Source organism: Orcinus orca, chromosome 8, assembly GCF_937001465.1.
Source record: "Orcinus orca chromosome 8, mOrcOrc1.1, whole genome shotgun sequence".
Lineage (NCBI taxonomy): Eukaryota > Metazoa > Chordata > Mammalia > Artiodactyla > Delphinidae > Orcinus > Orcinus orca.
The window spans coordinates 96,728,513-96,753,032 of NC_064566.1; the positions used below are offsets into that span (position 1 = coordinate 96,728,513).

The window sequence follows — 24,520 nt, forward strand, 5'->3', positions numbered from 1 at the left end:
GATTGGGGGCGTGCTCTTTGGCGGTCTCAGGCGAAAGCCGAGTTGGTGCAAACTACACCCCAAAGTACAGATCTCCGGCATTCCCGGGGACCTGGGGACAACGGTGGGTTGGCGGGTGGAACTCCCAGAGCCAGACGGAACCCACCTCCCTCCGCCCCGCAGAACTACTTTTTCGCTCCCTCCAACAAGACTGCGGCGGAGGCGTCCGCGCGGGGGCGGCGCACACCCGCGGTCGGCGAGCGGAGGGCGGTACGCGGGACAGCGAGCGCGGGTCGCGCGGGCGGCGGGGGCGGCTCGGCGCGCCGCGGAGGGATCCCGGGTGAGACGGCTTCCCGAAGTCAGAGGGGAGGAGGCCAAAAAAGTGGACGGGGGAGGGGAAGAGAGAGCTCGCGCTGGATGCGGCCGGGGCCGGGAAGTCAGAACCGGAACCGGAACCCGTGCGCGCGCCTGCGATTGTCGCGCGGCCCCCACCGCTGGCGGCCTCCTCTGCTTGCCGCGCGCGCTCCCGCGAAGGCCCGAGAACCCGGCGAGCCGGCCCTGCGCTCCGAGTCGCCGCCGGCCTCCGGCGCTGGTGCTTCCAGGCCGGGTCGGACGGGAACCTCCCGCCCCTCGCGGGAACCGTCGCCTACCGGCGCGTCGGGGAGGAGCCGCTGCCGCCGCCTGTGCAGACCGCGGAAGAGCCTGGGCCTCCGAGGGATGGGTAGCAGCCCGCGGCGCTGAGAGACCAGGTTCCTGTCACCTCCGGCTGCGGGACCCCCCCTTGCCCGGCACCCGCGCTTGTCCCGGCGCCCGGAGCCTGGTGGGGGCGGCGAGGAGAACGAGCGGTGTCCCCCGGTCCGGGGCCATGGAGCCGCGCGCGCCTGGCGCGGGGCGGCCCGAGACGCGGCCGAGACTGCGGCCAAGAGCGGCCGGCAGCCCCAGATAGACAGCGGAGCCCAGCGGGCCCGGCCCGGCGCGGAGACTTTCAGGCCCCCAAGGCCGCGAGGAGGAGCCGACATCCAGCCCCGAGCCGATCCCACCCCGGCCCCGGAGGGACTCCCGGGCCGCCTTCCCCGAGGCTCGCCGACTTCTCTCCGTGACAAAGTTTTCTCCGGTGCCTTCCCGAGGAGGATCGCTCCTTAGCTCTAGAACTCGCCTGCTGGCGGACTTGCTCGGTTTGATTTGGGAGATAACTTGCCTCGCTCTCACCCACATCCCCTTTCCTTGACCACTTCCAGTCGGACGTTCTAGATGACTGAATGGAGTTTTGAGTTGGACTCTTGTGTCCCCTACGGAGTCGGGCCTGATCCCAGAGCGCTGGGGGTGGGGTGGAGGTGTTACTGTAAAATGCAAGTTGGATAAAAGGAGGACCTCTCGCCAAGGGCCCCAATGAGTGGCACACAGTCTACTATCACCGACAGGTTGGTATGAAGCTCCCCCTGCGCTTAGCCTCCCAGGATGGGGCCCGACCTAGCAGGAGGGTCAGTGATTGCTGATTGCCTTTGCCGAGTGAAGTTGACAGGCAGCGGACAGAGGGTTATTTCCGAGCTCTCCAATTAGTCTGGGGTTGCTGCCAAGTTACCCGGTTGATTGAATTTGGAAACGTAGTTTTGTTTTGTTTTTTTCTGGAGAGAAACTTTTCTCCAGATTCTCGGAGGAGGGGTAGGTAAAGCCACGATTGTGTTTTTCTGCCCTTAGTGTGCATTAGGATTCTGTACTGATCTTGGAACCAGAGAGAGGAAGGTCATTTTGGGTGAAGGTCAGTCAGTGCCCGATGTGGGCTGGGGTATTGGTGCATCATCAGTTTTACTCCTGTCCTGTAGTTCTCTAGAGCCTGTTGCATTTTAGGACTTTCTGTTTGTGAACTTCACTCTGAGACTGCCGCATGATTTATGAATTTGATGCCCTTGAAGCATTGACTTGCACAGTGTTTATTATCTAATAGTTTTCCAGAATGTTGGAAGTACTAGTAAATCACAGGTTCCTGGTGGGAACAGTATCAAGGAACTGAAAAAGGGCTCGGGAACATCATGGGGCTTGATCTTAATTATTGCATTTTTAGGATTTCATATTCCAGAAACATTTGCATTTAAGGGGTGTAAAGCCTAAGCGAATTATGTAGTAGAAGCTGGCAGGTGGATTTGTTGAGTTGGGTGAGTCCTTTATAGTACTTAACTGTGTTGCTTGGTGGTGGTTGGTGAATTGAGCTAAACCATTTGTGGTTTCAGTGGAGTTCCCTTACTCTTAAGAGTTATTCTTTGGAATATTAGGTTAAGTGATAAAAGCATATTCCTTTACTACATTTTATTTATCAGTTTAATTATGACATTGTATCCAGGTCCCAAGTTTCAGTCAGCTTTTTTTTTTTTTGGTCAACCCTCAAACTAGTACATCATTAAAAAAAAAAAAAAAGATCAAATAACTGAAGTAAGGGCCCAAAGAAAGCACTTTGATGAGAAGTACAACAATAGTACTCCAGCAGAAAGTAGTTGAATTTCCTAATAAGAGAGTTTCACCCAATTGTAAGACTCATTTGTTGATTTTAAAAGGGCCAAATTCCATTGTCATACCATAACAGCTACTCCAGAAACAGAATTTCCTGTTCCTGTTGATGCTTTTCAGTATCACGTGAATGTTCACCTAAGAGATTCCATTAAATATTTAAACTATTATTTCTTTGTTTGTGTATTTTTTTTACTGTGTTTAATTTTCAGCTTCTCAGAGTACATTTAATATGAGTAGCAACAATGCTTATCTTGATTTCTTCTAGTTATTCCCATTCCTTTTCCTTTCAGGGTGTTTTTTGCCTCTGAGAAATCACTTTCATGGGTGTGTGGGTTAATTGTTTTCCTTGTTCATTCAATTCTTGCCTTCTCTGTTGACCCTGCAGACAAGTCTTATTAGGAACTAATGTGGTGTTGGTAGTTTTCATTGCAATAGTAGGGGTGTTTAATTTTGTAGAAACAGAACCTAGGGTCACTAGCTCATTCCGCATGAAAATCACCTAAAAGCCCCCAAGTAATGACGTTTCATCTTCTTTGCTTCTCAGAGATTTTCTTCCTCTTTCCATTATCTTGGAAATAAAATCTTGGGATTTGTATTTTCTGTAACTTAGATGAGATAAAAATGTACAATAAGCATGAAATTAATTAATGCCTGTTTTTTGCCAGGCACTGTGCTAGGCACAAAGGATTACGAGATGAATATTCTAAGATGAATCTGCAAATTGGTTTGGGTATTAATATTCTTGGATGAGTTCAGGTGCTGCCTGATTTCACATATTCTTTAAAAGAAGAAAGACTTTAAAAGCCACCTAATTTAATGTGCATTGCTGAGACAGTATAGATTTGTGTTTCTTTGGAATTTACTACTAGTTCCCCCCCCACCCACAAGATTTATTCTTATGTGACCATTGCTTTTTCTTTAAACGTATCTTATTCTGTAAATATCAAGCATCCATTGGCTCTTAGGAGAGTAGTTGTCCCTGATTTGAACATAGGTAGGGGTGAAATCTGGAAGTACTGGTTTAGTGTTATTTCTGTGCCAGGATGCCTTAATAAAGTTATGAGTATAGAATAGTTCCTAGCTTCTTCTCAGCCTTACCTACCTCATCCTCTTTTCTCATTGTCTGACTCCAGTGACCTGTAGGTATATTTTGCTGATTCTAGAGCTATTGGCAAATTAACAGTGCCTTTTTAAAGGTCCTTTCAAGTTTGAAGTACTGTATGTGGTGTGGCTTTGTTTTGTAGAGTGTGCTGACCCACCAGGCCAGCTGTGTGAGTTAGAGTTCTTTCATTGTGGTGCTTCTGACTACAGAGTCTGTCTGTCCTCAGTTGAAATCAGACTAGCTGGTTTTGGGCGTTGTTCTGTTTTGCAGTTTGTGGCAGGCGACACATGGCTGAACAAGATAAGAAGGGTTTTATTCTTGTGTTAGGGACGTGCTGGGGCTGGGATGGAATTCAGCTATGTTTAGGCTCTGATTGGTTACTTTGGATACTCAGAACTCTGTTATATCCTGTTATTATTTTGCAGTTAAATTAACACATTTGTTTACTACCATTTTTTTCCTCTTCATCCTCTACTCCTCAGGCTCTCCAGCCCCCCTTTTAAAGGCGTAGTTATCAATTTAAAACTCAAACTGTGTGTTCACGGTAGCTACTGTTTTTATGTAGTGTATCTGAACTGTTAAAAAAAAAAAAAAATCTAACCAGCTTTTGAATACCATCCAGTGTCTTGCTCTGTAACTTCTTTGAGACCTGGAGACTATGTTTTTCAATTTTTAGAACCAGCACTTTAAAAGTGGTAGAAATATCTGATTGCTGCTGTTCGGTTTACATTGATTGCTGCATTCAGTCCTAAAATATATCCTAATTGTTTCTGATCCTCCTAGTTGCTTGTGTCTCCCTGAGAGTTTAGGGGTTGTGTGGCAATTGGAATTTCTTCTGAGGGATACGAGGAGAGAATGCTTTTTCAATGGACTGAGTAAATTATTTCAGGCTATCTTCTAGAACAATGAGTTTTCAGGGACAATACAGGTGGGATTTTGTTATAAAGGTCTTTGTTGAAGTAAATGAACTTTTGTCTAGGACTTGTGGATTTTGTTGTTTTTGCTTTATAGATAAACAAAGGTTTTAAATATATTGGCTTTTTTTTTTAAAAAAAAACTGTAAGGTCAGCTTTAAGCTTGTTTAACTGAAGCAGATTTTTTGTTCTTTGTGTTTTTTGTTTTTTTTTGAAGCAAGTTTTTAAAGTGAGTCCGGAAACCTGTGGCTTTATATGCATTTACCCAGTAATTAGCGTTTTCATTCATGATACTTTTTCTGCCAACACTGCCATATAAGAATGCTTTTGGTTAAAAACCAAAACAAAACAAAATTCTGTATGTGTGCTATCTTCAAGGCTGCTTGAGTCATCTGCAAGGTGAGATTATTTGTCACATTCACTTACAAAATCAGTCATTTGATAAATACCAAATTGAAAGTGGGGACCAGGATCACAGTGCTAGCTTCGTATTCAATTTTATGTTGTCTTTTCTTCTAGTTGTTCAGTTTAAAATCCTGATTCATACAGGTATGCAGTAGTACATTCACTTGTACACTTTTACATGAGTCAACATGTACAGTCCGAAGTAAAGTTTTTTAAAAGTACAGCGCTATAGTCTTACAGATAAATGGCACATTTATAAGATGTTCATATGTATTCAGTGAGATGACAAGAGAAGCTTTATTTGAATCATTACAAAAATATGTTAACCTGGTAATACCACTTAACACATTAGTGGCTTCCAGTTGTTAAAATGTAGCATATGACATTGAGTTAACATGTACGACTTTTTAAAAATTTCAATTTAGGGAATGATATTTGAGGCGTACATTGATGAAACCCATAAATGATGGATTTTACATATTTTTCTGTGGAGCATTGTGATTCTAGGGAAAACAGTTGGAAAATCTTTGAGTAAACAAAATGTGATTGCCTCTTCTGAAAGCTGTCTAGAAATGGGTATGAATTGCCTACCATACTGATACGGGTTATAGAAGCAGCAGAATATATTAATGGTTTTCCAGAGGTAATTGGAGAAGCGCTTTTACATCATGGTTGTCTAACAAAGTTACTAAAAATGTTTCTTATCATATAATTGCTTATCTCCTAGAAATTGACCATGCCACATTTTCACAAACAGGGAGCTTAACTTCATTAAGTCTCAACCATTAAAACTTGGTTTGGATGATGTTTTAAAGCTTCATTTGAAGACGTGCTCCTTTTCCTTTTAATAATTAAGGGTCTTCAGAATAGTGGTATTTGAACTGAAGTTTTAAAATCAGCAAAATTATAAATATTTTGTTTCTTTTTGTGTGAAATACCCTGATGTATGTAATGATACCCAATAGTAGTGTAGTTCTTCAGCTCAGCGTGAGGCAGATCATCACTTACACTTTAGGCAACTCATAGCACTTAGGTCAAGATTATAAAACTGGATTATGACCTAGATTTTCTGGCTCTCAAGTCCCCCACTTTTCACTTTAAATTATTGTCTTTCTATGTGTATTTTTTCTGTTCTACTTCTCTTGTAACTTTCCAAGCTGACTAAATCAGAGTTGGATTTTTCTGTTACAGGATGCTTTCTAGTACCTTATCCATTCTAATTTTAAGTGTCTCTAGAGGATAAAGCTCTCGTCACTTCCTCAGGAGACTGAACAACAATCTGATAGATCTTGTAGTCAGGAAGTTTTTCCTGATCTTTAGCACAGACTTTTCTTTTAAGTTGTCCTGTTACTTGTATATACTTGCTCTACCAGGCTAAATAATGATCTCCTCCCATTTTATGTTTATGTGACTGTGAATGGTTCAGACGGTTATCCACCACCCTTTCCTTCCCCCACCCTTATTCTTTGCTTAGCCAAGTTGTATGTTCTGTTGATTCGTGTCTAAAATTAACCTGTTCCTCTTAATATTCTGTTAACTTTTCTCCAACTGCTCTTCTAATGCAAAGTGATTTTTTTCTTTTGGCGCTGTCCTACTGCAAAGTATGATATTCTATATTTTATGTTTACCCATATGCTAGAACAGCAAGTTCCAGTTTAGTTTTACTGTAATACAGGGGTCTTCAGTTTTCTCCAGGCATAGCCCAAAATTATGAGTAAAGAGATTCTCAAGATCATTTTAACTCAGTTTTACTTTAGATAGTTTTTAGAATGGATGTGGGACATGTCACCATCAAAAAAAAAAAACCAAACAGGTTTATATAAACAGCATAATTAGCAAATCGACTAATTAAGCAATTACTCATGTTATAAAAGCCTTGTTTACGAAGTGATTCTTTCCAATATGAGTGCCCCTAATGTAACCAGTGTTATCAGTTATGTGTCAAAAGTGTAGCAAATGATAAGCCATCCTTGGTTGAAAATTAATCAGAAATGAAGGTGAAACATCTCTGAACTTAGAAGTAAGTGAAGAGATGTAATTGTAGCTTTAAAGTAAAATCTCTGTTACCATATGGTGAGATACATCTGTAAGTTGTTATTCCTTTCTTTTTTTTTTTTGCGGTGGTTTTTCAGTCTTATCTTAAATTGTGTGTCATTTTTTCCATTGTTTGTGCGTGTGTTGTTTTACTTTATTTTTTCTTGTTATTTCTACATATTGGTGAAAAGAAATAGACTTTCAATGCTTAGCACTATTTTTTGAGTAAGATATACTGTTATTAATGTTGAAATAATGTTTTAGTTTCTTACTGTATTTACAAGAATTGTTATTAATGATAAGTAACAGAAGGGAAAAGTGGGTACTTAAATTATTATAAGATATATATATGTAAGATTATAAAGCTTTTGAATGTTGTATTAGTAGACCTTTATCGTTGATACTTAGTTTAAAATTATTTAAATAGATGTCTTTGTTCTTTTGTGTTTTGCTAGTGATTTTGTTTCCTCAAACTTTAGAATTTTGGAAACAGGCCAGATCTAGGGCATTTTACTTTCTCTACTTAGGATATCTAGAGTACCAAGATAGCCTTATAAGAAAGAAGTTTATAAGAGAGTTTCTAACTCCAAGACAAACCTATGAAGCTAGTACCAAGAATAATTTTCAGCTCTTTGATTTTGCAGAGGTAATTCATGATGGTGCCAAAGGTCAGAGGCCTTGCCTAAATTGCATAAGAATGCATTACTGACTTTAAGTAAAGGGAGAAATGTACTAAATTTTCCATACTAAATTAACATGCACCAATGCAGCTGACAGTTTAGATTCATACCAAAACAGGATCTCTTACTAATTCAAGTGCTGAATCCTGGTTTTTGAGATCACAGTCACATGATAGGCCTGGGTGGCTTCCCAGTGTTGAGAGAGAAGCAAATCTAATAATGGCAGTGAAAAAGTAGATTTCTTGTCGTGGGACTGTGAGTAACAATTCATGAAGAAATTGGAAATATGTAAGAAAACCTGGTTTAGTTAATGTTTACTCTTAGCCACTTGTCACACTGCTTTGTCTTTTGTTGCCTATTGTAGGCATTTAAAGGTATTGCTCTGAGACTACAGTTTTGGTTAAATATTACATTTAAATGCTGATCTTAGGTTCACACACTTGAGCTTAAGGAGGATTTTGCAGGTCTTCTGTGGATTCAGAAAATGTAGATTATTCTGTTGTTGAAAAACTGGAGACGTCTCAGCATCTGAATAAATTATATGTGAAATTGATCATACAAGGCAGAAGGTGGCTATGTCTTGTCCAGAAGAGTAACAAGTCCCCCAAATATACTTATATACTTAAATACATATACCTTGTGAAGGTGCTTAGACATATCCTTCCATAGATTTTAGATGGAAAACTCTGCCTGTGTTCCAGACACAAGCTGATCTGTTGTGGTTGTCCTGTACAGTCTCTGTGGTTTACTCAGGGGAAGTGGTTCTTGTGGGTAAGGGTCTGATCTTTTCAGAGATTGTTGGTAGCACATGCCATGCACTGTCAGCTTACTTCCTGTCTTATTGGCTGTTTGGGCAAGACCTCCTCAGGGCAAGTACTGCTGAAGGGGTATTTAAATATTTTTTAGTGGCAGGATAGATGGTTATAATGTTGTATAATACTTAACTCTCAGGCGATATGAGGGTTAAATTAATGTTTGTAAAGTGCTTTGAGATCCTAAGATGAAAAGTGTGGACATGTCCCTAATCATATTTGCAGGTTATTGCTCAAATTTAAGTAAAAACATAGTCATGTAGTAAAGCATTAGTTTATTGGCCTTGAGACTTCTGTAACCATTCAAGTGTTGTTTAATCACCACAAGAGTCATGGTTAGAATTTTTTCCTTTTCTTTTTTCTTCTAATGCTTTTTAAAATAATTTTACCCTACATGGGTTAACTTAGTGGAGTAGATACCTTGTCTATAGTTAAGGCTTGTCTGTGGTTAAGGCTTATTCACAAAACTTAACACCTAGAGCGAGCTTCTTCAGCAGCTTAATTGGCATACTAAAATAATGTAATTGAGAGGATTTCCTTTGAGATCGGTAGCTGCACCACCCATATACAAAACCCTATATTTGCTTTGCTGAAACCTTAGGATGAGCAAACTGATAGAATTGCATGTGTTATACTCCTAATTTTTAAAAACGTTGTTTTCCCAGTTAGCCTTTGCCACTTTAAAGAATTAACAATGAATGTTTTATGGAAAGAAGTTTTCTTTAAAGCTAAATTGCAACTAATTTTCGAGTTCCTTAAGGGTAGGAGGATAGTTCTTATTCATTTTTAATCAATTATTATCTGCTTTATTATATTTTTATTCCCTTTTAATGCTAAAAAGCATAAGGAAGAAAAAAAAATCGCCCAAATTATCCAGCTGTCCAGATGACGTTATTCAGGTCACACATACAGGTCACACACACACACACACACACGCACAAACACACGTACACACGCATGAAAATTCAAGTGATAGATAATATGATATAATACTATATAAAGTCTCCCTCTGATCTTAGCCCTATTCGTATACACCCTCTGGTTCTCAGACTCTCCCCTCAAAGATAACTATAGTTCATTTTTGTGTGTGTCTACTTTCCTAAACATTCTTATAATATTTTAATATTCTTTGTACCTAGCCTGTAGTAGGTGTATCTATCAGCTTTTGCTAGGTTGTGCTACCATAGCAACACCTTCAAATATCCGTGGCTTACTGGTTTACTCCTTGCTTACATTGCATCTTGTCAGCTGTGGATTGGTTGAAGCATTTTTGGAACCCAATATGTTATTACTGTGGCAGAGGGAAAGAGCAGGAAAACTGCTCATGCAAACATACAATGGCTTTTAAAACTTCTACTCAATCAAGGTGTACATTACATCACTTACATGTCCTTGGCCAAAGCAGTCATATGGTCACGCTCATTGTCAGTGGGCCACGGATGTATACTCCTCCCACAGGTGGCATTGCAAGTCAAATGATAATGGGTGAGGCTGTATAATCCTCTTAAGGAAGGAAATGGGAGAGTAAATTATTAGGAGCAATAATATAGTCTACCCCTGGAGGTGATCAATAAATGCTTGTTAAATGTGAAAGTTTTTTTTTATGGAATATTTCAAACATATACAAAAGTACAGAGAATAGTATGATAAACCTCCATGTTCTCATCAATAACATTCGGTGTATGGACAATCTTGGTTCATCTGTTTCCTTTCCCTGCTTCTCCACTGGATTATTTTGAAGCAGTTGCTGGATATCATAATTTCACCCATAAATATTTCACTGAGTATCTCTGAAAGATAAAATATGAAAGTGTAACTTCTTTTAGTAAATTCTTACTATTTAGTTGGAGGTAATGGTACTGTGGACTGACAGGTGTCAAGTAGGAAAGGAGGTTCATGAAGTATATCTAGGATTTGACAGCCAGAAAGTTGTTTTGATTTCATTTTGAGTGTTTCTGGAGGAGGCTTACAGCAGAATGTCATCTATTTTTCCAATTCCTCCTTTTCTCTACTTTAGTGCGTGTGTGTGTGTGTGTGTGTGTGTGTGTGTGTGTGGTATAAGCAGGTAATTAACCTCTGGAAAAAATAACATTGCAACAGATTTGATTTGCAGGAGGTTCCATTTCTCACTGAGCCTCTGTTGGAATGATGCCAACTGAAAGGAATCCCAGCCCTTAATGGCTCTAAGTCTTCTGGGAGTTCCCAGTCAGTGATGTTATTTACTCTGGAGACAAACATCAGAATCATTTATAAAAATTCTGTATTCACCTCTGCTGTTTGCTGTGCAGAGAAAGGTTCTATCAAATCTTTAAGGAGATCCCTAAGATGATATAAAAAGTATGGAAGTGAATCTGTCTAATTTTAGTTTAGAAATAATTAAAGTCACTTTCAACTGCTTAGGTTAGTTCATCTGAGGGCCTTTTGAAAGCCTCCATTTTGACTCAAGACTTCATAGATTTTACTAGCATATAGTGTAATACAGTAAGTTTACTTATCATTTCTATGGTTATGGGAGTAATAGACATTATATTATGGATCTAGAATCATAAGTTTCACACGACATTCTTTGGGGAGGGGGTGTTATGTAACAGTGGGAATCAAATTAAAACAGATATAATCCCTTCTTCAGTTTGTAGATTGGCAGGTGACAATGAGGTGATCAAAGAGGATTTATTCAGGCTAGTGAATAAATTATTGTATATAACATGAAGAAAATAGTTTATTTTAGTATAGTGTTATCTAATTATGTTTTCTTAACTGGCTTCTTTCGCTGTGCATAGAAATACTTAGATTAAAGTGGTCTTTCTAGGTATCCAAGTAGTTTTCATTTTCTTTAATTAAGTTATATTGTTAATCTCATTTCAGAATCCATGTAGTGACTGAAGTAGAAAATTGGCTGTCATTGATTTGCACATAAAATTTTATTTAAATTTGATTTTTTCTTGGCATTGGATTGATTCTGGCTTTGGGGCAATACAGTCTATTTTTAATAAAAATAATAATAAGCAGTTTTTTTCCCATGGAGAATAACTCTTTGATTTGCCTTTTGTTCATATTATTTTTCTGTTGTATCATGATTGAAAAACATTCATTTTCAGAGATAATAGTTTGTTAGTACCTTTGTCAGAATAATATACTTGCACTTTGGTTGCGTTTTAGTTGCATTTGTTTATTGTGTAATTTGGGGAACGGTTTGTGGTTTCTTGTAACTTATGTATTTGTGTTTACTTGTGCTTCTTGTGTATTTATCCAGAAGCCCTACATGATCAGAATTCTTGAGACAGTGATTAAAAGTAAATTGGGTGTGTTAGTAAATGGATGTGAATAGTTAAAAAAAAAAGAGAGAGAGAAGGTTCTTAACATGCAATTATTGCATAACAGGATACAAGGTATAATTTGTTTCCAAAAAAAGAATTAAGTAAAATATATCTATTGATAAATATTAGTAATTATATTAATTTTGACTTCCCTGGCAGAGTTCTTTTTGAGATTTTCTCTTCGTTAGAGATTAAAAGCAGCTTTTAAAGGAAAAGATATTTTAGCACTTAATTATATATATATATTAATTTTAATTTTTTAGCCTTTGTAAGAGAGGAGTAGTAAAAGGGAAATGAATGAGGATGATGTAGAGAAAAGAGCCTGGGTTTTGGTGCGTCAGACTTGTTCTGCTTACAAGCTGGAAAACCATAGGCAAATTTATGTCTCTGAACAACAGTTTAGTTTTCTCATCTGTAAAAATTGGAATAATATCACTTACCTTTAGCGTCGTCATGAAGATTAAACGAGAATGTATTTAAGTACATTAAAGAGGTCAGTAAGTTATAATAGCTCTTATTGTTTAAACCTCAGAAATTAGTTAGGTTTTCCTACAACTTTGATCTATGCATTTAAAATGATTTTTAATTCATATGTATTTGCTGCTGCTACTGCTGTGACAGTGTTTTTTCCTTGCTGTGATAATATTCCCTTTCTCTTATATTTCAAATTATAGGCTGTTCTTAGAACTAAGGTGCATTTGCAAGTGAGGAATAGACTAAAGAGACAGTTATTTCAACTCAGACTGTGAAACAATAACATCTCTAGTTACAGAATCAGTAAGACTTTAGGATTGACAATCAACCTCTTTTTGTTTGTTTTTGAATTTTATTTAATTTATTTTTTTATACAGCAGGTTCTTATTAGGGCAATCAACTTTTAAATCTGCTTTAGATCACTCAGAATTTGTCCAGTTCTGTCTGGACAACATCAGTTCATTTGTTTATTCATTTGTTCAGTTAAATATTGAATGGCTACTCTGTGTAGGTCACTGTGTTGGCAGAGTTATTTTGTGTTCTTGTTACCTGCTGATTTACATTTAAGAATTAAGAAATTTACCTGTAAGAGTGATATTCATTGATTAGTGTTGAAGGTTAAGGTGGGAAGTCATGTGTATTTTGGTGAAGTAGTGGTATGAAATCATAATTGTTAAATTTATCTTATTTTTTAAAGAAAAAAATTAATGTTACTTTTTATCATATATTATCTTTTTATGTTTCATTTCTATTTTTCAATTTAATTGTTTTTTGGTGAGTTATCTAAACTAAGATGAAAAGGGCATGGAATAGGTTGAAATTTAAGAAGCTTTTAGATGTCCATTGCTTTTGCATAGAAGAAATCACATTTTATTGATTCGGCATTGCTTTAGTCACTACTTGAAGGAGAACCTCTCTACTCATTAGCTACCTCTTTGAAGGTAGTAGCAACCCATTAAGCCTATACTTTGTCATCCAGTGATAAATATGGTGATGAGTTGATCAGTGGAAGATTCTGGAAACTACAGTAGTTTGATTATTAGGAAGACTGCTTAAGTCATGATGACTTGTTGCTCTAATAGTTTACACATTAGAAAGGTGGCAAGGTGAAACTAGGGGAAAAATGAACATTTAAAGTGAGATGAGGGCTTCCCTGGTGGCGCAGTGGTTGAGAGTCTGCCTGCCGATGCAGGGGACACAGGTTAGTGCCCCGATCTGGGAAGATCCCACATGCGGCGGAGCGGCTGGGCGTGTGAGCCATGGCCGCTGAGCCTGCGCGTCCGGGCCTGTGCTCCGCAACGGGAGAGGCCACAACGGTGAGAGGCCCACGTACCGCAAAAAAACAAACAAACAAACAAAAATTGAGATGAAATTTAGTTTTATAAGGAAATTTGGGATGTGGTAAAGGATTTTATATTTATTGAGTACATACTAAATGCTGAACACTGTCCTAGGTGCTCTCTGTGCATCGTCTTTTTAAATTTTTCTCAGCTATGTAAGTTAAATATTGTTGTTCCTATTTTACATAAAACTCCTTTTTTTTTTTTTTTTTTTTGCGGTACGTGGGCCTCTCACCGTTGTGGCCTCTCCCGTTGTGGAGCACAGGCTCCGGACGCGCAGGCTCAGCGGCCATGGCTCATGGGCCCAGCCGCTCCGCGGCATGTGGGATCTTCCTGGACCGGGGCACGAACCCGTGTCCCCTGCATCGGCAGGCGGACTCTCAACCACTGCGCCACCAGGGAAGCCCTGTTGTTCCTATTTTAAAACGGAGAAAAATGATGTTCTGAGACCTTCACTACTTGCTCAAGGTCATATAGTTTCAAAACAGAAGAATTGCGGTCACATTGTTTCTAAACAGAAGAATTGGGATTATGATTCCAATGCCCACTTTCTTCTGGCCTACTGGTCTCAGGTTTGCTTATACTATGATTGGCTCATCTGGACCAGTCAGTGGATCTTTTAAATCAGTTGGATGAAACCCAGAAAGTGGATTTTGTCTTCAACAAAACCATTAAAGTGTTGTCTTTACATTATAATTTCATAACTATGTTTTATTCTTTTTACTCTTAATCGCCTATTTACTTACTCCCTTTTCCAGAGGGATTTTGTCTCATTTCCTCTAAAAAATGGCTACATTGTATTTCCATTTCTTACTCATTTTTTGAAAATATATACATACATCTGTAAACATTGGACTTTTTGAAGCCGAATATGTATTGCTTGTAAGTCATTTTACATTATAACTATTCCAAAGTTCTTTTAAGAAGTTGAAGGGACTTTCCTGGTGGCGCAGTGGTTAAGAATCCACCTGTCAATGAAGGGTACATGGGTTTGAGCCCTGGTCCGGGAAGATCCCACATGCTGCGGAGCAACTAAGCCCATGCGCCACAACTACTGAGCCTGTGCTCTGAAGCCCACGAGCCACAACTACTGAGTCCGTGTTCCACAACTACTGAAGCTCACGTGCCTAGAGCCCGGGCTCCGCAACAAGAGAAGCCACTGCAATGAGAAGCCCACGTACCGCAACGAAGAGTAGCCCTCGCTCACCACAACTAGGGAGAGCCCACGCGCAGCAACGAAGACCCAACACAAACAAACAAATAAATAAATAAAAGAATTTTAAGGCCCATCTGATACAGGTTTTATTTATTTATTTTTTATTATAGGCACACAAAACAGAAGTGACTCAAAAAATTGTTATACTGAGTACATAAGAGTAAGAAAAGGCAGCAAATGAATGATTTTAATAGTAAGTGATTGGGCCTTTGTGGAACAAATGATATAAGCAAATTGGGTTTAAGTTTTTTCTTAGCAAGTATCTATGTTTGGTTAAGTGGTAATGGAGACTATATTTTCTTTTTAAAGATTTCTTGTTATAGTAGTGATCTTCTCTTTGTCATTTAGTTTATATTTTCTGCCACTTAAAGAAATATCCCTTTTATTCTAGCTCTAGATGCATCTTCTGTGCCATAATACATTGTTACTTTTAATCTTCATTTCTTCTTTGTAAATGATTTTTTTTATTGTTGTTACTGACAATTCCGTGGCATGAATCGTTTTAGTCTAGCCACTCTTTATGCCATAACATTGGAAAACTTGCTTAAGAGATATTTCAGTGTGTTGTTTTTTAACCTATTAACTCTTTTGAGCTATGAATTGTTTTCTTGCATTTTCTTAGTAACCCTAGAGAATCTAGAACAGAGATAGGCAGATAGTTGGTTTAAAAAAGAAGCCCACAAACCAAATCATTATTTAATAAGTACTGTTTCTAGGTAGAGAAAGGCTAGAGAATTCTGACTTGAGAATTTTACTAGGTTTCAGACTTACAAAGAGGCTGCATGCAAAAAGGCAGTGCCCTTTGAAGCATTCTTATGGATGTGGAGACTTTATAGCCCTTAGGGAGATCTACAGACATCCGCTATGCTGAGTTCTGGGAAGCTGCTTTTTCCCATGCTTGCAGCCTCCCTGTGGGGTAAAGTTCTGTTAATTTTGCATAAATATTTACCATATCTCATTTTAGCTAGCATTGCTTCCTCACACTGTTAGCAATAAGGAAATCTTTGCTTATCCAGCTTGCAAAGTTTGTTATCGATATGACTCGTCTGGAGAATGTTGTTATCTTTTCGGGTTGATGAAGTTAAAAGTCACATTGGAAAATATAATGAGGAGGTAGATGACAAATTCACAGCCTGTAAATAATCTATTTATTATAGAAATATTTGCCCATGCTTGTTTTCCGTATTTAAAAATGAGCAGGTTATTATCACACAAACAGTATGATTCACTTCAATCTTGTCACATCTAACAAGTCAAATCATTGTCACTTTCATATATTTTGTCTGTATGATACTAGAGTAATTTACATTCTCATTTACTACGCTTTTACAGTTGTTTCCTCATTTAGTAACAATAAGCTTCCATTTGTTAAGTATAATTCTAGGTGCTTTATAGGCATTATATTTAATACATACAACAACACAAGACAGATGTTATTCCTGTTTTACAGATGAGAAAAAACTTAGATTCAGAGACATTCATTGACTAGCCCAGTATTTCCCAGCTAATACATATTTGGGACCAGCTTTAAAATCCAGGTCTTATGACTCTTGGTTCATTGTATTTGTTACTGCACATAATTTTGGGTAACTATGATTTCTATGAAGTTAGAATCCAAACACAACTAGAAAGTATAAAATTCAAATGAGAGGGTTCAGCCAAAGAAGTTTATTTATTTAGTCTCTTATCTTTTAATGTAAATTACAGCAGCAATTTCTAAATTGTGTTCCAGAGAACATCCAGGACATTTTAATAGGAAAGTAATTTTTTTGTTTTCCATAATTTTCTTAGGAGCCCTACATTGTCTCAGGCACTCAAGGCAAAAGGTAGAATGTAAAATGGAATTAATGGAATTAATATGTAACCCCCCAAATTTTATTATTTAAAAAAGGTCCAATTTATTATTTTAAAAATGGACCAGTCTGGTTTTTTAGTCGAAAATAGTTCAATATTTGCAGTTTCATGTGATTTATCCTAGGATCTATATGACTACATCTTAGATCTTGTTGTTGCTTGGAAAGATTCTACTTTCAAGTTTTTGTGTTTTTCTACTTCTTACCTTCTACTTCTCCTTCTCCCCCCCATTCCCTTCTCTATGCATTCTTTGCCTTCATTGTCATCACTGGGCTTCTGATCTCTCCCATCTGACCCCATCTAGAATCTCTCCTCTTCCTCAACCTTTTAGTTTCCTCAAACTTTTATTTATTTCCAGTTGAGTCCTTTTGCCGTTCTCTGTCATTTTCTGACCACATGGTAGATACATGAGAGGCTTCCTGTATTATTTACCAGTTTTCTTTAGAGTAGCCTAGCAAAAGTGATTTCAGAGATGATACTTTTTATTTTGACCTATCTCACCCTTTCTTTGCCCACCTAGGAGGTAGTAACTCATTAATCTCTTCATCAAAAATACATTTCTTCATTAAAAATCATATAGTAGGCACTGTAGCATTTTATACATAATAGTTTACTTATTCCTTACAATGACACTGTGAGGTAATGGGTTTTATTATATAATCTTCATTTTGCAGGTGAAGAAACAGAAGCTCAGAAAGTTTAAGTAGCATACCTAGTGAGTGGCAAAACTGGGATTTTAACCTTAAGTTTGTCTGACTTCCAAACCTGCACTCTTAACACTATGCTATACTGCCAGATAGAATCAGCCTTGAATTGGGTACTCTTTCTGCCTTTTAGGAGCTTCTAGTCTAATAGAAGGAGACAGACATGTAGGCAGCTAGCTGCACGGGGTGCAGTGGGACTCGAGAAGAATCAATACTTTCTGGACAGATCAGAAACAAGAGATGAATACTTCCATTGAATCCTTAAAGATGGGTTGTAGTTATCAGACAGGTGAGGAATGGGAGATCATTTCAGGTAAAGCAGCAGTATGAACAAAGGCACAGAGGTGAAATAGCTCACCTTTTCTAAGAACGCATGTAGTTCAGTATGAGAAGAGCATGGAGGTTGACTTCCTTCACAACAGTTGGTAAAGTTGCAGTGATAGGAGGCATCATATTATTTTTATGCTCTTCTGAGGAGTTCGGGTTTTATCCTCTGGATTGTGGGAAACCACTGAAGGTCTTTTATCAGAGGGGTAATATGATCATTGTTATGTTATAGAAAGATCATTTGGGCGGCAGTGTGAAGACTTGATTAGTCTTGAGAAGTTTTAGGGGCAGAGATACCAATAAGGAGACATTTTTCAATAATGAAAAAGAACGAAGTATTAAAGTTGTAACATTACATTTAAAAGAGAAGAGACAAATAGAGCTATTAAGAAAATGTTAAGAATACCAGTAGTATAAGAAGGGTAGCTGGTGAAAGCGAGGGCCTTTCTGGCTTGGGTGTTCGGATGGGTATTGGTACCATTCACTAAGGTGTGGAATATAAAAGGGAGGAGGCACAGTTTTGTTTTATTTTTGTTTGGTTGACTGATAAGATGAAAGATGGAGAAGAAAACAGAGGTAGTAAGGGACAGATTTAGTTTAAGGTACTGTATCAGTTATCTAACGCTGCATAATAGATTATCCCAAAACAATAAATAAACTTGCACTATACAACATGGTAGCCACAAGACACATGGCTATTTAAATGTAAACTAGTTAAAATTAGAAAAAGTTGAAAATTTAGTTCTTCAGTCACACTAACCACTTTCAAGTGTACAGTAGCCACTTGTAGCCAATGGCCACTGTTTTGGACATTGGACATCGAACATTTTAATCATTGCAAAAAGTTCTGCTGGACAGTGCTAAACCTTTATTATCTCATACAGTTTACTGTAATAAAGAACCTGGGAGCAACCTTGCTGGGTGGTTTGTGGTTCAGGGTCTCTAATGAGGTTGCAGTGGGATGTCTGCTACTGAAGCAAGGGCTTGAGTCATCTGAGTGCTTGGTTGGACCTGGTGGATCTGCTTCCAAGGTGACTCACTTACACGCTGGCTAAGCTGGTGCTGTTTGTTGGTAGGAGACCTCGGTTTTTCACCAGGAAGACCTCTCATGGTGGTGTTTGAGGCAGCTGGCTTTATCCAGATCAAGTGATCATAGACAGCAAGGTGGAAGCCATAATGACTTTTATGAGCTAACCTCAGAAGTCACATTCTTTTTTGTAAAGTTCTCTCAGCTCAGCTGAGAGATCAGCTCTGTTCAGTGTGGGAGGGAACTATACAGGGCATGAATTCCAGGAGGCAGAATTAACTGGGGGTTATTTTAGAGGCTGCCCACCACAGGTACCTATGAAGCATCCAGGTGCAAATGTCCAGTAGGCGACTGGATGTAAAGGAGTGAGGGCTTGGCTACTGCTATTGTGTTTGTGATGGTAGTTGAAGTACTTTGAATAGGTGAGTTCAACAAGAAAGAGACTGCACCAGAAGGATGGCCCATATAGTATCATGGGTCACATGTTTTGGTGAAGAGAGAAGTGCTTTCAAAGGCTGTTGAGAATCAAAGTTACAGAGAATCAAAGGAATGCTTACAGAGGAGTAGGAGTACCAGGGGAGTACTTTATAAAGGAGCCTTCATGAAGGGATAAAAGTTGAAAGTAGAGTGTAATTAGCATTGCTAAATGATACAAACTAGTCAAGTAAGAGTCATTCTTTCAAAAATTATCTATCGAATATGCTGGGAACCAGAGAAAGAAATATAGATGAGTAAAACAAAGTCTCTGATAACATATAATACAGCCTGAGGAGATATGGTTACAGAGAATTTCTCGGAGGAAGATAATACCTTAGTGTAGAGCCTCTTTAATGTAAGGAGTTGGGTTGGGTGTTAGGTATAGTGTGTCTCTGTGTGTGTGTGTGTGTGTGTGTGTGTGTGTGTGGTGGTATGGTCTGTGGAGGTGGTGGTGGTCATAATATGGATAATAGAATAGACATTTTAGGCAGAAAGGATGGTTTGTTATGTGTGGGATATTGCTAGAACATGAAGTTTGTGATGAGGCAAAGTGGTAAGAAAAGACACTGGAAGGATAATTAGAATGGTCTTGAATGCATGTAAAGGAACTTGCCTTTATCTTGAAGGTTGTTGTTTCCCATACTTAAATTATTTGGATATTAACTTAATGACTTAGATAGTATCCAGATAATTTAATCCCTCATCTATCAGTTACTTAATCTTCTGTAACATTACTTTTTAAATTGAAAATCCATTTCCAAAGGAAACTTTCATTATTATAAATAGAAAATCAGTATTTTTGCTATATACAGAAGGTAACAGGAGAAAAAATTACAAACTATTATTAAATTAAAAAAAATATATATATACAGGGGCTTCCCTGGTGGTGCACTGGTTGGGAGTCCGCCTGCCGATGCAGGGGACACGGGTTCGTGCCCCGGTCCAGGAAGATCCCACATGCCGCGGAGCGGCTGGGCCCGTGAGCCATGGCTGCTCTGTCTGCGCGTCCGGAGCCTGTGCTCCACAACGGGAGAGGCCACAACGGTGAGAGGCCCATGTACCGCAAAAAAAAAAAATACAGTAATGCATCCTTTGTTTACAGAAATGTCTGCCTGAAAAATCATTTCCTCAGTGAAAGACTGCTTTTAGTCAATAAGAAAGGGATACTTCTTTGGACATTGCTTGGTATATAACTCACATGAGATTTAAGGTCATTGGGACAGTTTCATTTTTAAATTTTGGTGTTAACAAGCACCAAGAATCCTAACTCTCAAGTGTTTGTGGTTGGAAAGATCAGAAAATAGTTAATGGTCAACTTTGTTCTACATTTAAATACTAATAAAAGTTAGGCCTTTTATTCAAAGAAACCATCTAACATAATCTTTAGAATCTGTTCTTCTGAATGTGTCGAGTTAATAGTTCGTGTTTGTGAAGTAGAAAAGGGGTTCTTCATCTCCTCTTTGCTGCCATCCAGTTTGGGAAAATTCCTGTGAAAAATTATCAGATCTTCCATGCATCTTTTATAATATTCAGAATACTTTCAGTGGTTTTTCAGAGGAATCCTTAAGTAGTCTTTTCAGAGGGGAACAAGAATCCAACTCACTTATGTATTTCATAGTTCTAGTTTTGCACCTATCTTGTTCACTTTGTTTTGTATGTGGAATACTTAAATTTGTCAGGATAAATGTAAGTTGTTCGCATGAGCGGATATATTTTTCAAGATGTGCTTATTTGCAGAAGTTGTCTCATTCATGCATATTATCTCACAAATTGAAGATTTCTTCCAGAAATATTTGAAATTCTTCCTGCAACTCAAATGGATGTGTGAAGACTTTTCCATTATTTCTGCCAAACTCTGTAATGTAGTTCTAGTTTTGAAGTTAAGATAGGGAATACTTTTATAAGATTTTTAATGAATGTTTTTGAGCTGTAATGGCTGACAAAAAGCCTGCAAATAATAGTGTTAGAGATGCTGCAAAAGTGCCAAGAAAGAGTAGCATTCTTGATGTTAAGATAAAAGTTTTGGAGTGTCTCAAGGTGGCTGATTACATTTAAGGAACTGTTGCAGGAAACATGTGGTAAAGATGAGTGGTCATTTAGGAATTCACAAAATCCTGTAATCAAGAGAAGCTAACATTATCCAGTCTTGAAAGATGTGACCAATATATTAAAGAAGAAAGGGGAAAAGTAGTAGTTGAAATCTCTTCGTTAACCTCAATTTAGTGGACTCACTCCATTTCCCCTGTAGAGCATGACTTTTACCCACAGTGGGTTAAATGCTTACATCTACAGGCTCCTCTTGTAGTATGTTTGAATATTTCTACTCCTTGCAGTTGAACTGTATAATCCCAACCTTTTGTACTTGTATTGGAATTAGATAGTTCAGTTAAATATTATGAAAACCGATGAAATATGAGCATAAAAAAGAAAGTTATTTCTGTGAAAACTGAGTTGTATGTGCTTTGGAAGCACGAGTAGGGACTTGTAACTAAAGAAATTGCTGTCAAATTAGAGATGGATGAAAAACAACTATTAGCTATTTGGGAAAAAAAAGAGTCCAGGGATTATCTTTAGCTTCTTTGTCCACTGTAAGGAAACTGAAACAGGAAATAAACATAGCATGTGTATTTTAGCATGTTGTATAAAAGAAGGATCGTAGGGCACTCCAACATATTGTTACTGAAAGAAAAGGCCTTGATCCTGCTTTTAAAATTTGGCAAATAAATGTACACATATATATTTTAAATTGGAATGAGGTTTAAGTTGTGTATGAGTGTTTTTTTTTTGAAACGGTTCCTTACTCTAACCGCTCTTTTCCATTAAATGACCAATCACTGGTACCAGTTAATTGAATAGGACAGTTTTTACTGTATGGCTAGAGGCATGTCATAACTTTAGGAGATTGGAAGAGAAGGAAACATGAAATGCTTCTTTTTCAAGGCTGCTATAATGACCATGTTACAGGTGCGATAATTGTTAGTGTTCCTATTTCCAGGAATGCTTTACTTGCATTTCATCTTAAATTTTTAAAAATTTAATAATAGTTTGTGTATTTTGTCTCTTATTGCTTTCTATGTCAAATAATATTGGTTTTTAAATTTATAATAGTGAAATAAAGTTTCCTTTTGAAATGAAAACAGAACATTAGCATTATGTGACGGTGACAGGTGATTAAGGCAGAGTTTAAGTATTTAGGGACTCACAGCCTCGAGGTTAAAGGCAGGTTCCTTAACGTACATTTAAGACCGTTCACTACTTGGCTTTTGTCTGACTTCTCCAGCTTTATGTCTCACTGCTTTCTGTAATCACAAATATCATGTTGATCAACATAGGGACTGCCTCTTCTCAAGGACTGAGCCCAGACCGGACCCATAAAGTAGTTAGTAGAGAGGGAATTTGATAGTTCTGAGGACAATCCTTTAGATGAAGGAATCATGGAACTAATTTTTTCAGCTTTACTGAGCTTGTCTGTCTTATTCACTTTTGTGTTCCCAGTACCTGGAAGACCGTGAAGTAAATATTTGAATTGATGAATAAATGAACAAATAAATCCAAATAAGAGGTATAGTGCCGTAGCATAAGGCATAATCTTGGGTACTGAGCAGAAAAATTCTGAGACAGTGCCTTACTGTGTTGGGAACTTCATCCTTTTTTTTTCCTTTTCTAAATTGTAATTTAAAAGAATACTGAATGCTAGGGAGGATTGTGATAAGGCAGTGTTTTTTGTACTCTTCAGTTGAGGATATAAATTGGTTTAAACTTTATAGAAAATAATTTTACAAATATAGCTCAGAAGCCTAAGACATATGTAAACCTTTTGATCCAGTAATGCCAATTTTGGTGTATTTCTCAAGACGTAAAGGAAGTAAAGATTTAGTTATCAAGTTTTATACAAAGATGTCAGCCACACCATTCTTTCTAGTAGGGGCAAAGAAGAACCAGTCTAAGTCAGGTGCCTCTGAAGAGGTGATGGCAAGGAGCTCCCGGAGACTGGTGTTAATAAATTACCTTATGATATTTGATAGAGATTTATATAAGCACTAAAGACATTTTCAAGTAAACCTTAATAGGAAGGTGTCCATGGTGTGTGAAAAGTAGGAGATAAAACTCCAAATACAATGCCAGTTATGTTTTTAAAAACATACATAATAATATAATGCTTAAAAAAAGACTTCTAGGTCATGTGCTAATTTTTTAAATGTTTCTGGGTTGTGAGATTATGAATGATTGTTTTACTGTTTATATTTATCTGTATTTTCCAGGTTTTCAACCATGAATATATATTGCTTTTATAATTAGAGATGTTTTGTTTTTAAGTAAAAACTCTATTTAGTTTTATTTAATTGATTGACTTTTAATGAAAAACTATGTTAGTAATTTGATAGAAGATCAGAAGGAAGTAATTCTTGAGACTAGGAATGCAAATGGGAGGCTATAATGGGAGATACGAGAAGTTCCTGCACTAGGGCAGGGATGATGGATTGGAGAGGACTGTAGTGACCAATGAATGACCTAGAGGGACAAAGAAAAATGAGGGATCTAGGATGACTCCCAAATTTCTGGATGTTTAATGTAAAGGTTTTGAGATGAAAGTTTGGCTCTTAAAAAAAGGTATTCTTATTTGGGGAATATTTAAATTCAGTGAGGTTATTAACAACTTCAGGTTCCTTTTCCCATTTACTTCAATTCTTTAAATTTTATATGTTGTTGAAGATCTTACTTCTAATTTGTTATGGTTAAGAAGAACAAATAGGTGATATGACTATGAAGATAATGTGTTTCTGACGTCTGTCACCCTGTGGATTGCCGGTTTAGTGAACTTGCTTATCTTGATAAGTATTAGCTGACTTGCTCACCAATTTATGTGCACCACTCGTAAAGTTATAATCTTAGTGAAAAACAGCACCTCACAAGTAGGGAAGGATAATTTTTATGTTAAATTGTAGTAATTACATGTACCCCTGGTAGCACTTTCAACAGCAAAAGTCAAAAAAAAAAAAAAAAAAAGAAATCCTGCCAACTATTCCTCCATTGCAAGACTCTGGAGAAAGGGTCAATTAAAAACAGAAAATGATACCAAAGGTATCTTTCTTGATGACCTGAAGTTAAATTTAAATGTATCTACTTGGGGGTGTTATATTAAAATTTTTTTAAAGCTTTTCATGATGCTGTGGGCAATAAAATAATATAGCGAGTGTTTTGTTCTTGCATCGCAAATATGAACTTCCTTATTTTTCCACGAAAGTATTGGCTAATCTCTTTCTGGTTGTGAGCAGCAGGTAAATAATATGACCACATTCTGACCCCAACCTCCTGACTCCAGTTTCCTAATTCTGAACTTACCCATCTTCCC

The 24,520-nt window shown here is 37.9% G+C and overlaps 1 protein-coding gene across 4 annotated transcripts in view; it reads left to right on the plus strand.

The window, feature by feature from the left end:
- Positions 1 to 262: 262 nt before the first annotated feature.
- Positions 263 to 24,520, plus strand: part of ARHGEF12 (Rho guanine nucleotide exchange factor 12) — a 145,204-nt gene continuing 120,946 nt past the window's right edge. For 2 of the 4 annotated variants that reach the window (XM_033407319.2, XM_033407320.2), the window contains exon 1: positions 266 to 1,400. In XM_033407319.2, coding sequence (XP_033263210.1) covers positions 1,369 to 1,400 — 32 coding nt within the window. In that variant the 5' untranslated portion in view covers positions 266 to 1,368. Of the gene's footprint in view, positions 1,401 to 24,520 lie in introns of all 4 variants that reach the window. The other 2 variants (XM_033407322.2, XM_033407321.2) reach the window with 2 other exon arrangements.